Here is a 14,147-nt window from a genome sequence, read left to right as displayed (position 1 = left end):
ATCACCTCTGAATATCAGTTAAGTTCTGGCAGCTGCCAAACAACTTGGAGATATGCAGCAGCTTCCTGAAGCTTGCTTATGTCCTCACAAGATATTAGAGGATAGATAATGTGTGATCTGAGTGGTAGTCAAATAACCTTTTCAAAAACTTTTTATCAGGCTGGATCTTGCTAATGTTTGCAATACGTTAATTACACTGTGCAGGCTTTGTTGTGGAAATCATTACTTCTGTAATGAGATCCACCTCCAACATGATTAAAATAAAAAGAGACGGAGAGAGGCTTTGGAGCAATGCATCTGAACTACTGCTCAGCTGAATCAGAGCAGAAAGATATTTTCACTTATGCCTAAGCTTGTTAATGAAGATTTCTTGTGTTAGGAGACTGCTGAGATCCAGACCAGGTGGACCAAAAACTAATGTATACAATAGCAGAGCCCTCCTTTTTAGTGGGGTCTTTCCTCTCCTGGATGCACATGCCTACTTCCTATTGAAGTAAATGGGACTGGCTTGATTGCATAGAGATGAGAATTAGGCCCTCTGGGTTAAAACTGGAAATGGACTTTGTTGTAATGCAGTACTACCATTAAAATGAGCTAGCCAAGTAATGAGGGAGGGTAATAGATGCCTGTTCTACATCATTTCCCCTCTCCTATGTATTTACAATGTCTAATTCAGGGCTCAATGGGAAAGACTCTCATTGACTTCAGTGGGAGTCGGATGAGATCCTTATATTGTAAGCTCCTTGGAGCGGAGACCTTTTTTGTGTCAGTAAAGTGAAGCTGATGCCTCTGGCTCTGTAGAAATAACTGGGAGAAGCCAGGTCAACCTGTTTAGCATTGCGTTTTACAGGTATACTATGGTTTTGAGAGTATAACCCATGCTTACATAGTGTGACTCTCTGTACCCCTCCAGTGGCTAGTCCACATATAGACACTTATGAATCTGCAACAGCCTTTGAACTATGGAACATGGGGTCTTTAGCTTAGGCAGTAAGTGCTCATACTTTTTACATCCAGAGTTCCTGGGTCCAAGGAGCCCTGGCTAATCATCCTGTGCTCTAACCACTAACAACACTCCCCACTTTGATTCAATGTGTAAGAAACAGCATTCTATCATAGTGGTACTTCAACTAATCTAGAAACTTGTGATCTGCAGGAATTAGCTAGTTACTAAACAATAGCTGCTTCAGCGCAAATTACTTGTAAAATACACCTTTTATTCTATGTACTCACATGGCCTCCATCACCAAAAATATCTGAGTACCTCACAACCATTAACAAATTTATCCTCACAGTACCCCTGTACAGATAGGAAGTCTTATTAGCCCATTTTAAAGATGGGAAATGGGGGCAGAGTGAAACAACTTACCTAAGAATCACACAGGGAGTCTGTGATAGAACAAGCAAAGGAACCCAAACTGCCTGGATCCTAGTGCTTTAGTCTCAACACCATCATTCTTCCTCCCTTATCCTGCTATAGGGACAAATCCAGAAGTCTTTACTCATCCAAAAATCTTATTGAAGTCAGTGACAGTTTTTCCTGAGTAAGGACTTCTGATTTGATAGATTTTCTGGTCGGAAGGGACCGTTATGGTAATCTATTGCCTAAAATACCCTACAGAATTCTGCCCCATCACGTTTCACTGAACATAAGTTTCAGTTCCAACTGGTACCACAATGTATTACAGGGGCGTGCTGTATATAAGCCTCTCCCACACTTCTCTATCAGGTGTATTGCAGTCTTGACTGTCAAACTCTATTTTCCCAGCACTGAGCAGAGATTAGCCACCCAGCCAAAATGTGCAGTGCTTTTGTGATATGGGCAGAAGCTGGTGACCTCAACCAGGTTTGAAGACAGGTCTCTGCACTCTCTACTACTTTAGACCAGAGATGAGCTAACTTGCATTAAATTGACACTAAGGCCTGGTCTACACTGGGGGGGGGGGGGTTCAACCTAAGATACGTCGACTTCAGCTACGCTATTCTCGTAGCTGAAGTTGCGTATCTTAGTTCGACTTACCTCCCGTCCTCACAGCACGGGATCGACAGCTGCCACTCCCCCGTCAACTCCACTTCCGCCTCTCGCCGCGGTGGAGTTCCGGAGTCGACGGCAGAGCGATCGATTTATCGCGTCTACACTAGACGCGATAAATCGATCCCCAATAGATCGATCACTACCCGCCGATCTGGTGGGTAGTGAAGACGTACCCCAAGTTACTTCGATGACAGATGCCTAAGATTTAGTGGTCTCCCTTTAAAACTGTTACCTCAGCATTTTGCCACATTGCCTGGGTACGTCCTATAGTAAGTGCAGGGAATCCTTCAGATAGTGACATCAACTTAAGTATTTATCTGAGAGGAAGCCGACAGGCTTTTAAATACAACCACCATGGACGAATCTCAGTAAGGAGTTGTGCCTACACCTTCCGTTAGCTTGTGCTCTGTCACCTAGGTGGGAGCTTGGGCTTCCATTTCCTACATACTATTCCCTGCACACAGTCTTTTCGTGTAGACAGCTGGTTTATCTTCCATATGGTTAAGGTATTTATCATTAGCACCTTCCTCAGAGATATATCAATTCAATGGTAACTGGTAATACTGTAACCAAAATAATTCCCAGTGGTCTAGTTTTTCTGTGGAAGTACTGTGCATTCCATCATTTTAGTATCTACTCAACTGATGGGTCTTCAATGGCAAATGATCTCTAGTGTACCCAATATGGCGGATGTTTTATATTTACTATACTACGTACATATGTAATGATCAGAACCACTTGACACTTCAAGAGTCTCAATAGGATTTCACTTCAAGAGCAAAGAAAGGAATGAGAGGATGAAATGGAATGAGGATTGTGTTGAGAATTGGGTTCTATTCCAACGAGATGGTTTTGTCAACCAACTTGGTACATGAAATAGCTATTTAGGGGGATGGAAAAAAGCAACCCAATTATTTCATCGTAAGCAGAGTGTTTATAAGCAGCTCCGTAGTACCAGTTTCATGGGATGTTGTTTAATCACTTCTCTCCCCATGCCATATTCTCATAGCTGCAGTCAGTAGGGACATTTGATCTGAATCCCCCTAGTTATAAAGGAGAGAGGGTGTCTGTCAGGATGTTCTCTGTGTGGGTTCTAGGATTTATTAAGTATCTGAAGGGTGTGATCACCAAGGAGGAAGAAAAAATTGTGTAAGGTGACACATGGGCATAACAGGATGAAACGAAGAGAAGGAAATTTAGGTTTAATATCACAAAAAACTTCCCAACAGTGAGATCTATCAAGCTGTGGAATATTTTATCAAGGGAAGTGATGAAAACATCCACCACTTGGGATATTAAAATGTAGACAAGACGAAGTATTCAACAGTGTAATGAAGGGAACAATTCTGCACCAGCAAGGGGATTGACTGCATAACCCAGTTTGTTTTAATCATTTCTTATTTCTGTTTTTAGGATTAAACTTTAAAATGACTCCTTATTTTGTTATTAGATAAATACATATACAGGCGACAGGGAAGCAGTTTAAGTGTCGACCAGTGAAGTAGAAATGAACGTACTGAAAATTAGGGATGCAAAAATTCTACTGGCTCATCTAGTCCATCCACTATGCTGTTGTAAGATTGGTCCCTAGGGAATGATTTCCAATGCATTGTACAGTCTCTTTCTGAATAGTATGAAGCTTCCATCACTTCCTGGGGGTGCCTATTTCACAGCCTCATAGACTTCACAGTTTATTAATTCCTCCTTCTAATCAATCTAAAATTACCTTAAAGGCTGAAAAATGATTTTGGGAAAGCCATTCACAATGAAAAGCTTTTCAAACACCCTTCTTCTGCTGTGCTACATACAGTGAATTGAGCTGATTTGGGTATGTCCTGCCAATTGTTCTATCTATTTGTCTACCCTTAGATTGTGATCTTCTCCTAGCTGATGCTGTCCCTTCTTGAATGTATGAAAAGCACCTACCACATCATGGGAACTACCGTACATTATTATTATTAATTATAATAATACAAAATAGTCTACCATGAAATAAAGATGAAATGATTCTGGAGTAGTTGTGTTGTGGGGATTAGCTAGTATATAATAGGCAGGTTTTTCAAAAGCACCTAAGTAACTTAGGAGTACAAATCCCATTGAATTTGGGACTTGTGCTCCTAAATGATTTAGGTGCTTTTGAAAATCCAATCCAGTTGTTTATTTTGGGGGCACTTTCAGGTAATAGCTTCATTAGTTAAATCAGGGTAGGCTTCATTGAAGTTGCTGGTGTTACTGGAATTCAGTGAGGTATTTTCTCTATTTTTAATGACATTTCTTTTTATTAGAGGTTTAATAACAAAAGGAAAAAACACCTAAGCATTGGACGAATGATGATATAAGTTTCTGAATCAATCTTTTTTTTTTAAACACATACAGTATAGGTAAGGCAGCCTTCAAAGTTGGGAATTAGAATGACTTAAATATTCTGAAATGATGTGCTTTTTTTAAAAAATCCAAACGACTGTCATTTGCAAAAAGGCACTTCATTTTACCTAAAGTGCTTTTCTGTCTACAGGGAACACTTAATTGTAGTCACAAATCACCTCAAATGCTTTCATAGAGAGATAAAACAAGTTAAATTTGTATATCACTCTGCAAGCGCAGGTTGTGAATTGGATATGAGATGCAGATTTCCGTTTTTTCCTCATCTTTTTAGGATCTCCATCCCATGCAGACATTTCACAAAAATGTATATCTGATCAGTTGAATCCCGCTTAGCTTCATTAGGATTTTGGACAATTACCCTGGAGTATATGCAGTGAGCATGGTCCAGGGTCTGATGGTGTGCTTGGTTTGCATTTTTATTTGGAGAAAGCTTTGGAGCATTTTACAGAAGGAAGAATGCAGTTATGTTAAATAAGTGTAATTACCAAGTGTTAGGGGAATATTCTTGATGCGCCATATGACTTATTCTCACCCATCGAGAGAATGCACCCCACAGTGCGTTAACCTTTATGGGTTTTTCTTCAATTTTCATGTGCCAGTGAGAGATGGTTTTAAATGAGGCTGGTGATACTGTTTCTTGAATCCCTTGTAAATTGCATCTGAAGGGTTCTTTTTCTAGTAAAACAATCTAAGCAGACCATTTGAATCAAAGCTCTTCCTTTTGAGGCTTCATCCCTTCTTTATGGTCCTGTTTGGCAGCAAAGTGTATCTAAAATCTCACTCTTTGGAAAATAAAACGAAAATAGTAGCTGTTGAAATGATCTATCATAGAGCCATTTTCACCATCGTGATGATTTCTTATGGGGTTTTTTTATTTGGATTTATGGAAAGGCATCTGATTCCAGAGGCCCATTGGCACACAGTCATGTGTGCAGCACACACTCCGCTGTGCCTTGTTTGAGGGTTTTAATCCAGAGTCAAAAGTTTTCAATTATTTAATTTTTAAACCATTTTATATTGGTGAGTTTTTCACTCAAAATGACTTTTTTTTTTATCCTATTCTCTGGGTGGGATGACTGAGGGGGTGAGCTGAGTGAGGAGGATTTTTGGAAGATATTCTTGTGGAGATATTTATTTAATGATGATGGTCACTCAGTCAAATATCTCATGTCTGTTGTAAAGATCAGAAAGTGCCTAGGGTTCAGATAGGTGTTTGTCATAAATTGAAATAAATAATAGTCTATGTATGTGCGTGTCTGTCTATAAAATATTATGGGTCAGGCTGGGAGCTGACTAGGACTTTCCCTGAAATTGCAGGTCTGGGCTGCTTCAAGCTGTTCAGGTCCAGCCATCTGAACTGAGAGCGGGAAGACTCTTTCCTGAGCTCTCAATGGGACCTGCCCCTGCTGGGCCCAGGTCTCTGGGGGAAGAAGCTGCCTAAGTCAAATGGAGAAGGGCCAGAAGGAAGAATGGGACGGCGGGACAGGGAGTGTGGGTGGAGGGGTGACTGGTGGCCAGGTTGCTGGGTAGGGTTGCCAACCCCTGCCCCGCCTCTTCCCCCAAGGCCCTGCCCCCCTTCTTCCCTCCTCTCCCCATCACTCACTGCATTTCCACTCTCCCCTCTACCCAAGTCAGGAGGGACTAGCCTGCAGAGCCAAGGCTGGGAGCTGCAGTCGCCCAATGCAGGTAGGAGGCAGCCCTAACTGAGTAGGGGCTGGTGCCGGTGATGACCTGGCACCTCCCCACCCGCAGTAACCAGACTTTGGATGTCTGGTCAGGTGCCCTTTTCGACCAGACTTTCCTGTCGAAATCTGGTCACCTGGCCACCCTATTGCTGCGGGAGAGACAGATCAATTAAGGACATGGGTGAGGAGGAACGGGGATTGGCTGGGCATGGAGACGGAGGAGAAGCAGCTGGGGAGCTGGCAGGAACAGGGAGTAGGTGGGCAAGAAGATTGGGACTGGGTATGGGTGGAGACTGGGTCAAGGAGTCCAGAAGAATGAGACGGAGGATTTGCTGAGCAAGGAGTCTGAGATTGGGGCTGATTAGGTGAGGAGAATCGGGCTGGGACAAGCCATGGTGTGAAAGTGACAAGACTGAGACACAAAGATAGATTGGTGGGAATGGGGTAGGAGGAGTCTGGAAGGGAACCCAAGGATCCTGAGTCTCCTCATTCTTCTGCTGTTAGCAACTGTGTGTGAAATGCACTGGAAAAGTGCCCCATCCCTCACTAGTGCTGATCCACATAGAGGATGACAACCAAATAATACTATGTTATTCCATTAACTCAAGTGGCAGAGCTTGGTGTGATGGCTCTAAAGGTTTCAACCCTGTTGTTCAGTACACAATCTTGATTCATTCCCAGAGCAGATCCATCCCGTTCACTGAAGGAGGGAGGAAACCTGGAAAAAAATTTTATGTGATCATGTAATTGAAGACCGTATGATAATGCATACTTGCAAGGGGGCCGAACTAATGTTGTACAAATAACCTTAATTCTGGCATTTCCTCCCTTTTGAGTGCCGACTTTGCAACCTTAATAATGTTCTTTTAATATAGGGGGGTTTGTGTGTAATATATTTTCCATGAGATCAGTTTTTTAGTGAGATCATAAATAGTGAGGGCAGGGGAAAATCACTTATAGCATCCACCCACACTGCTTAGCTGTTCTCTTTGAGATGATATCCTTATTAGGTTTTTACTCAATCTTTTCTCATGCAAAATCCCCACCTACTTTAATGGAGTCTTTTGAACCAGTGAAAATTTCAGTGTTTCACTGTCATTGCCATTATCATTTAATCCTACTGTTCTTGAATATGTGCAGTGATGGTTCCTCAACCATATCCCTCGGTCATCCATTCCACTGCGTATTTGCTTTGGCTCTTAATAACTTTTCCCTAATATTTAGCTTGAATTTTCTTTCCTTAGCTTTAGACCATTGTTCTTGGAAGCTTTGCTGAGCAGTCTTAAGTTTCACACTCCCTAAATCATCTCTGCCTATCAGCATTCACATGCACTGTGATTACTTTATGGTTCGCGTCAAATAAAATACAAATCCCTTAAAGCACCGCGGACACGCTTCTGGCCCTTACTGAGTGATAATGAGCCACTGTCGCCCTGTCTGTGCCAAGAAATTACATAATATTAGAACACATGGTTACCTAACCTGGTGTAGTTTCCTGATGTAGACAAGGTCTATGGTGATTGAAGTGGGAGCCTTAGCAGAGTTTTGGGTTAGAAATTAATGCACGAGGCTGGGAACTAAGAATTCTGTATCTAATCCTGGGTCTGATACCAACTCTTCCTGTGGCCTTTGGCAAGTCGTTTACACCCCATTCCTACGGACAGTTATGCAAATGCTCAAACTGTGAACATGTGAGTAGTCCCTTTGACCTCAATGGCAGTATTCATCGGCTTAAAGCTTAGCATGTGCATATGCATTTGTGAAACTGAGTGCTCTGCCTTGCTTTCCTTACCTGTAGAACAAGGATACTACCAGGGGCACTGGGAAGGTTAATTCTTATTTCTAAAATTACTTTCCAGATCAGAAAAGCTCTGTAAGAAGCCCTGTATAAAGAAGGGTATCCATATAAAGAGTGATATGAACATTGCAAACAGATATGGGAACAAATATAAAAGCACAGTGGGTCACAGCTTAATCATGACAAGCATCCCCTTGAAGACATCAGGAAATGTCAGTCCACAGAAGTTGGTGACATTGGGTGTGTTATTTCAGAGATAGGCCTCTTCTGCCTTTCTCTTGCTTCATGACTCTGCAGTTTCCCTGGTGGATAACTTTATTCGCTTTATCGATCTGTGCAAATAAGGGAATAAACTGCCTTCCTTTGTGTTTCTTTCCGTGTGCGTTTTGCTGGGGGAAGTCCCACTGCAGCTCTGACAGTTGAGTGAATTTTCAAAGTTATTGGACTGAATGGGTCCCCATGCAGATGCTGCCTCACCCCATATGTGTCATTTTAGACTGATGAAGTCAGCGGAGTGTAAGCATTGGGGAACAAATGGTTTATATCTGAAAGAAATCATGCTGCTGAAATTGACAGGGGACACGCTATCAATTCTGCTAAGAGAAGTTACCTCATCTAGAGAACTACGTGTGGAAGTAGAAAATATCGACAATTAAGAAAATCATATTGATCTGTTCAGGGGGCATAGTGACTGCTAAGACATCGCTGATAAATGCTGGAAATGTCAGAAATGCCTGTGTTCAAAAAATCCTTCCCATGGAGAGGAGGGGTGGCCAAGTGGTTAAGGGACTGACTTGGGAGACTTAGGTTCAAATCCCGGCTTCACTACCGGCTTCCTGTGTGATCTTTGGCCTGTCATTTAGTCTCTCCGTGCCTCAATTCCTCCCCCCCCCCCCCCCCCCCGCAAAACAGGGTTAGTAGCACTGCCCTGCATCACCAGGGTGTGGTGAGCGTAAATACATTAAAGTCTGCAAGGTGCTCAAATACTGCCATAATGGGAGCCATACAAGTACTGTAGATTGATAAATCAATTAATTGTGATTTCTCTTGTTATCGTCCTCAACACTTCAAGAAATAAAGAAAAAAAAATGACTCACTTCGGTCATTTTGGATGTAGATCAAAGAAACCATCTTTGCCTTGAGGGTGTCACTTTATTGATGTGAGAGGAGGTGGTTCCTGGAAAAAGCAGCTGTCTTGGCCAAGCAAATTATGTCAGTGAAATAAAGATGTGTTGATGGAGAAGATGCTAAAATTTTTGAGGAGGGTGGGACATTAAGTGGGGGGCGATATTCGGAAAAAGGCAGCATGCCTTCTGCATGCATATAAGTGAATGTGATCCAATCACTTCTCCTGGAATAAAATAATAATACATAGCACATATAAAGCATTTTTCTTCCAGGGATCAGTGAGTGCATGAGTAGGAGCACTGTGGCCAAGTGGATAGAGCACTGGACTGGAACGCAGGAGATCTGGGTTTTATACCTGGTTTTCAGCCTGGCTGGGTGACTTTGGGCATGTCATGTCACCTGTCCGTGTCTCGCTTACCCTGTTTGTAAAAATGGGGATAATGATACAAAACTCCTTTGTAAAATGCTTTGAGATCTGCTGATGAAAAGAGCCATTTAAGAGTGAGGGGCTGTTATTGTTCGAAATAAAGTGGAACATAATTTTACAGAAAGGGAAACTGAGTCATGGGTAGTTAAAATGATTTGCCCAAGTTCACATGCAGGTCAGAATTTTCAAAAGTGACTAATGATTTTGGGTGCCTCCATTTTAAGTAGATTCTCAGCCCTTTCTGAAGATCAGGAGCCTTTAAGAAATCTCAAATTGGGTACAGTCAAGGGCATAGCTGGTGATAAACTCAGGAGTCCTGCCTGTGTCCAGTGCACTCTGTTAGAACTCCATTGCCTCTGAATCTTACAACTCTTTCCCGCCAGCTCCCATGATTGACCCTGTGTTCTCACACTAGCTGTATGTATGGGACATTACAATGTGTAGGTCATGGTAATTGTATTAGAGTAGCAGCCGTGTTAGTCTGTATCCGCAAAAAGAAGAACAGGAGGACTTGTGGCACCTTAGAGACTAACAAATTTATTAGAGCATAAGCTTTCGTGGACTATAGCCCACTTCTTCGGATGCATATAGAATGGAACATATATTGAGGAGATATATATACACACATACAGAGAGCATAAACAGGTGGGAGTTGTCTTACCACCTCTGAGAGGCCAATTAATTAAGAGAAAAAAACTTTTGAAGTGATAATCAAGCTAGCCCAGCACAGACAGACAGTTAGATAACAAGTGTGAGAATACTTACAAGGGGAGATAGATTTCAATGTTTGTAATGGCCCAACCATTCCCAGTCCTTATTTAAACCGGAGTTGATTGTGTCTAGTTTGCATATCAATTCTAGCTCAGCAGTTTCTCGTTGGAGTCTGTTTTTGAAGTTTTTCTGTTGTAATATAGCCACCCGCAGGTCTGTCACTGAATGACCAGACAGGTTAAAGTGTTCTCCCACTGGTTTTTGAGTATTTTGATTCCTGATGTCAGATTTGTGTCCATTAATTCTTTTGCGTAGAGACTGTCCGGTTTGGCCAATGTACATGGCAGAGGGGCATTGCTGGCACATGATGGCATATATCACATTGGTAGATGTGCAGGTGAACGAGCCCCTGATGGTATGGCTGATGTGATTAGGTCCTATGATGATGTCACTGGAATAGATATGTGGACAGAGTTGACATCGGGGTTTGTTACAAGGATAGGTTCCTGGGTTAGTGGTTTTGTTCAGTGATGTGTGGTTGCTGGTGAGTATTTGCTTTAGGTTGGGGGGTTGTCTGTAAGCGAGGACAGGTCTGTCTCCCAAGATCTGTGAGAGTAAAGGATCATCTTTCAGGATAGGTTGTAGATCTCTGATGATGCGCTGGAGAGGTTTTAGTTGGGGGCTGAAGGTGACAGCTAGTGGTGTTCTGTTATTTTCTTTGTTGGGCCTGTCTTGTAGGAGGTGACTTCTGGGTACTCGTCTGGCTCTGTCAATCTGTTTTTTCACTTCAGCAGGTGGGTATTGTAGTTTTAAGAATGCTTGATAGAGATCTTGTAGGTGCTTGTCTCTATCCGAGGGATTGGAGCAAATGCGGTTATATCTTAGAGCTTGGCTGTAGACAATGGATCGTGTGGTGTGTCCTGGATGGAAGCTGGAGGCATGTAGGTAAGTGTAGCGGTCAGTAGGTTTCCGGTATAGGGTGGTATTTATGTGACCATCGCTTATTAGCACAGTAGTGTCCAGGAAATGGACCGCTTGTGTGGATTGATCTAGGCTGAGGTTGATGGTGGGATGGAAATTGTTGAAATCATGGTGAAATTCCTCAAGGGCTTCTTTTCCATGGGTCCAGATGATGAAGATGTCATCAATGTAGCGCAAGTAGAGTAGGGGCGTTAGGGGACGAGAGCTAAGGAAGCGTTGTTCTAAGTCAGCCATAAAAATGTTGGCATATTGTGGGGCCATGCGGGTACCCATAGCAGTGCCGCTGACTTGAAGGTATATATTGTCCCCAAATGTGAAATAGTTGTGGGTGAGGACAAAATCACAAAGTTCAGCTACCAGGTTAGCTGTGATATTATCAGGGATACTGTTCCTGATAGCTTGTAGTCCATCTTTGTGTGGAATATTGGTGTAGAGGGCTTCTACGTCCATAGTGGCCAGGATGGTGTTTTCTGGAAGATCACCGATGGATTGTAGTTTCCTCAGGAAGTCAGTGGTGTCTCGAAGATAGCTGGGAGTGCTGGTAGCGTAGGGTCTGAGGAGAGAGTCTACATAACCAGACAAGCCTGATGTTAGGGTGCCAATGCCTGAGATGATGGGGCGTCCAGGATATCCAGGTTTATGGATCTTGGGTAGCAAATAGAATACCCCTGGTCGGGGTTCTAGGCATGTGTCTGTACAGATTTGTTCCTGTGCTTTGTCAGGGAGTTTTTTTAGCAGATGGTGTAGTTTCTTTAGGTAATCCTCAGTGGGATCAGAGGATAATGGCCTGTAGAATGTGGTGTTAGAGAGCTGTCTAGCAGCCTCCTGGTCATATTCCAATTTATTCATGATGACGACAGCACCTCCTTTGTCAGCCTTTTTGATTATGATGTCAGGGTTGTTTCTGAGGCTGTAGATGGCGTTGTGTTCTGCATGGCTGAGGTTATGAGGTTATGTCCCCGAGACAGGCCCAACAAAGAAAATAACAGAACACCACTAGCTGTCACCTTCAGCCCCCAACTAAAACCTCTCCAGCGCATCATCAGAGATCTACAACCTATCCTGAAAGATGATCCTTTACTCTCACAGATCTTGGGAGACAGACCTGTCCTCGCTTACAGACAACCCCCCAACCTAAAGCAAATACTCACCAGCAACCACACATCACTGAACAAAACCACTAACCCAGGAACCTATCCTTGTAACAAACCCCGATGTCAACTCTGTCCACATATCTATTCCAGTGACATCATCATAGGACCTAATCACATCAGCCATACCATCAGGGGCTCGTTCACCTGCACATCTACCAATGTGATATATGCCATCATGTGCCAGCAATGCCCCTCTGCCATGTACATTGGCCAAACCGGACAGTCTCTACGCAAAAGAATTAATGGACACAAATCTGACATCAGGAATCAAAATACTCAAAAACCAGTGGGAGAACACTTTAACCTGTCTGGTCATTCAGTGACAGACCTGCGGGTGGCTATATTACAACAGAAAAACTTCAAAAACAGACTCCAACGAGAAACTGCTGAGCTAGAATTGATATGCAAACTAGACACAATCAACTCCGGTTTAAATAAGGACTGGGAATGGTTGGGCCATTACAAACATTGAAATCTATCTCCCCTTGTAAGTATTCTCACACTTGTTATCTAACTGTCTGTCTGTGCTGGGCTAGCTTGATTATCACTTCAAAAGTTTTTTTCTCTTAATTAATTGGCCTCTCAGAGGTGGTAAGACAACTCCCACCTGTTTATGCTCTCTGTATGTGTGTATATATATCTCCTCAATATATGTTCCATTCTATATGCATCCGAAGAAGTGGGCTATAGTCCACGAAAGCTTATGCTCTAATAAATTTGTTAGTCTCTAAGGTGCCACAAGTCCTCCTGTTCTTCTTTTTTGGTAATTGTATTGTGTGGCTAAGTATGATTTCCCTTTTTATATTTTAGATTTATTCAGGAGATTGAGCATGCCATGGGCCTTGGCCCAACCAAACAATGTCCGCTCCGGGAGTTCCTCACCATGTACATCAAGAACATCTTCCTTAATCAAGTCCTAGCAGAGATCAACAAAGAGATAGAAGGTGTCACCAAGGCATCCGACCCCCTGAAGATATTGGCCAATGCGGACACCATGAAGATGCTAGGAGTTCAACGGCCTCTTCTGCAGGTACCCAAGCTGAGCGACTCGCCAGCATTTTTCTGTTGTCACATGCCTGTGGCTGTATTGGCAGCAGAAGCAGTGTGCAATTTTTTTTAGAGAGAAGTTTTACATGCGTTCCGATATGGGTCCCCTTAATTTGGTGGCTTTTACCTATGTACTGGTTTTTACTCCCTAACTTTTGCATTGGTGTGTCGAGGGAGGAGGCTGCCAAACACGAAACAATCTCTCCCTCGTCCTTAACTCTCTCTTTCTCAGGGACTAGTACTTGACGCACCTGGATCTGATTTGAATGACTTCCTTACCTCCCCTTCATTCTGAAACCAGCTTTCATTCCTGTGTTGCTTCCCTTGCATTTTTCCTACTGTCCCTAACACCCACCCAGTAAGTTACACCTATGTTTTGCCTGTGCAGAAGGGTAAATCACACCGCCAACCCTGCCGTTAATGGCATCTCTGCATCTCACCCATTATAGTGCACTAATCTGGTGGTAGGGCTTATTCGTCTTCCTGGGCCTTAGCCTGTCCCTTTCACAAGGAGTCCAGATGATGTAATCATCCAATAAACAACAGTAAATCCATCATGAAGTATTGTTACCAGCTTTCTTACGTTTGCTATAAGGGTTTTTTTGTTTTGTTTTTTTAAATACAGTATTATCTTGTGTCTGACCTTTGGAAACTGGGGATGCTTGCAAATCTTAGAACATTTCAAGCTGACTAAACAGTATGTTGTTGTTAAGAAATTTGGCTTAAAGGTTACAGTATTTAAATGGGACATGCTTCATTGTAACAGTTCTTTATCAGTCTCATGAGGACTAGTAGG

The 14,147-nt window shown here is 42.7% G+C and overlaps 1 protein-coding gene across 3 annotated transcripts in view; it reads left to right on the top strand.

The window, feature by feature from the left end:
- EXOC4 (exocyst complex component 4) overlaps nucleotides 1-14,147 on the top strand; it is a 611,937-nt gene that overhangs the window by 431,259 nt on the left and 166,531 nt on the right. For all 3 annotated transcript variants that reach the window (XR_010589375.1, XM_065552864.1, XM_065552860.1), the window contains one exon: nucleotides 13,115-13,334. Coding sequence is in view for 2 of the 3 variants with exons in the window: in XM_065552864.1 (XP_065408936.1) it covers nucleotides 13,115-13,334 (220 nt within the window). In the remaining variant the exon portion in view is untranslated. The remainder of the gene's footprint in view (nucleotides 1-13,114; nucleotides 13,335-14,147) is intronic.

Source organism: Chrysemys picta, chromosome 1 (genome assembly GCF_011386835.1).
Source record: "Chrysemys picta bellii isolate R12L10 chromosome 1, ASM1138683v2, whole genome shotgun sequence".
Lineage (NCBI taxonomy): Eukaryota > Metazoa > Chordata > Testudines > Emydidae > Chrysemys > Chrysemys picta.
This window is presented reverse-complemented; position numbering and strand designations above follow the sequence as displayed.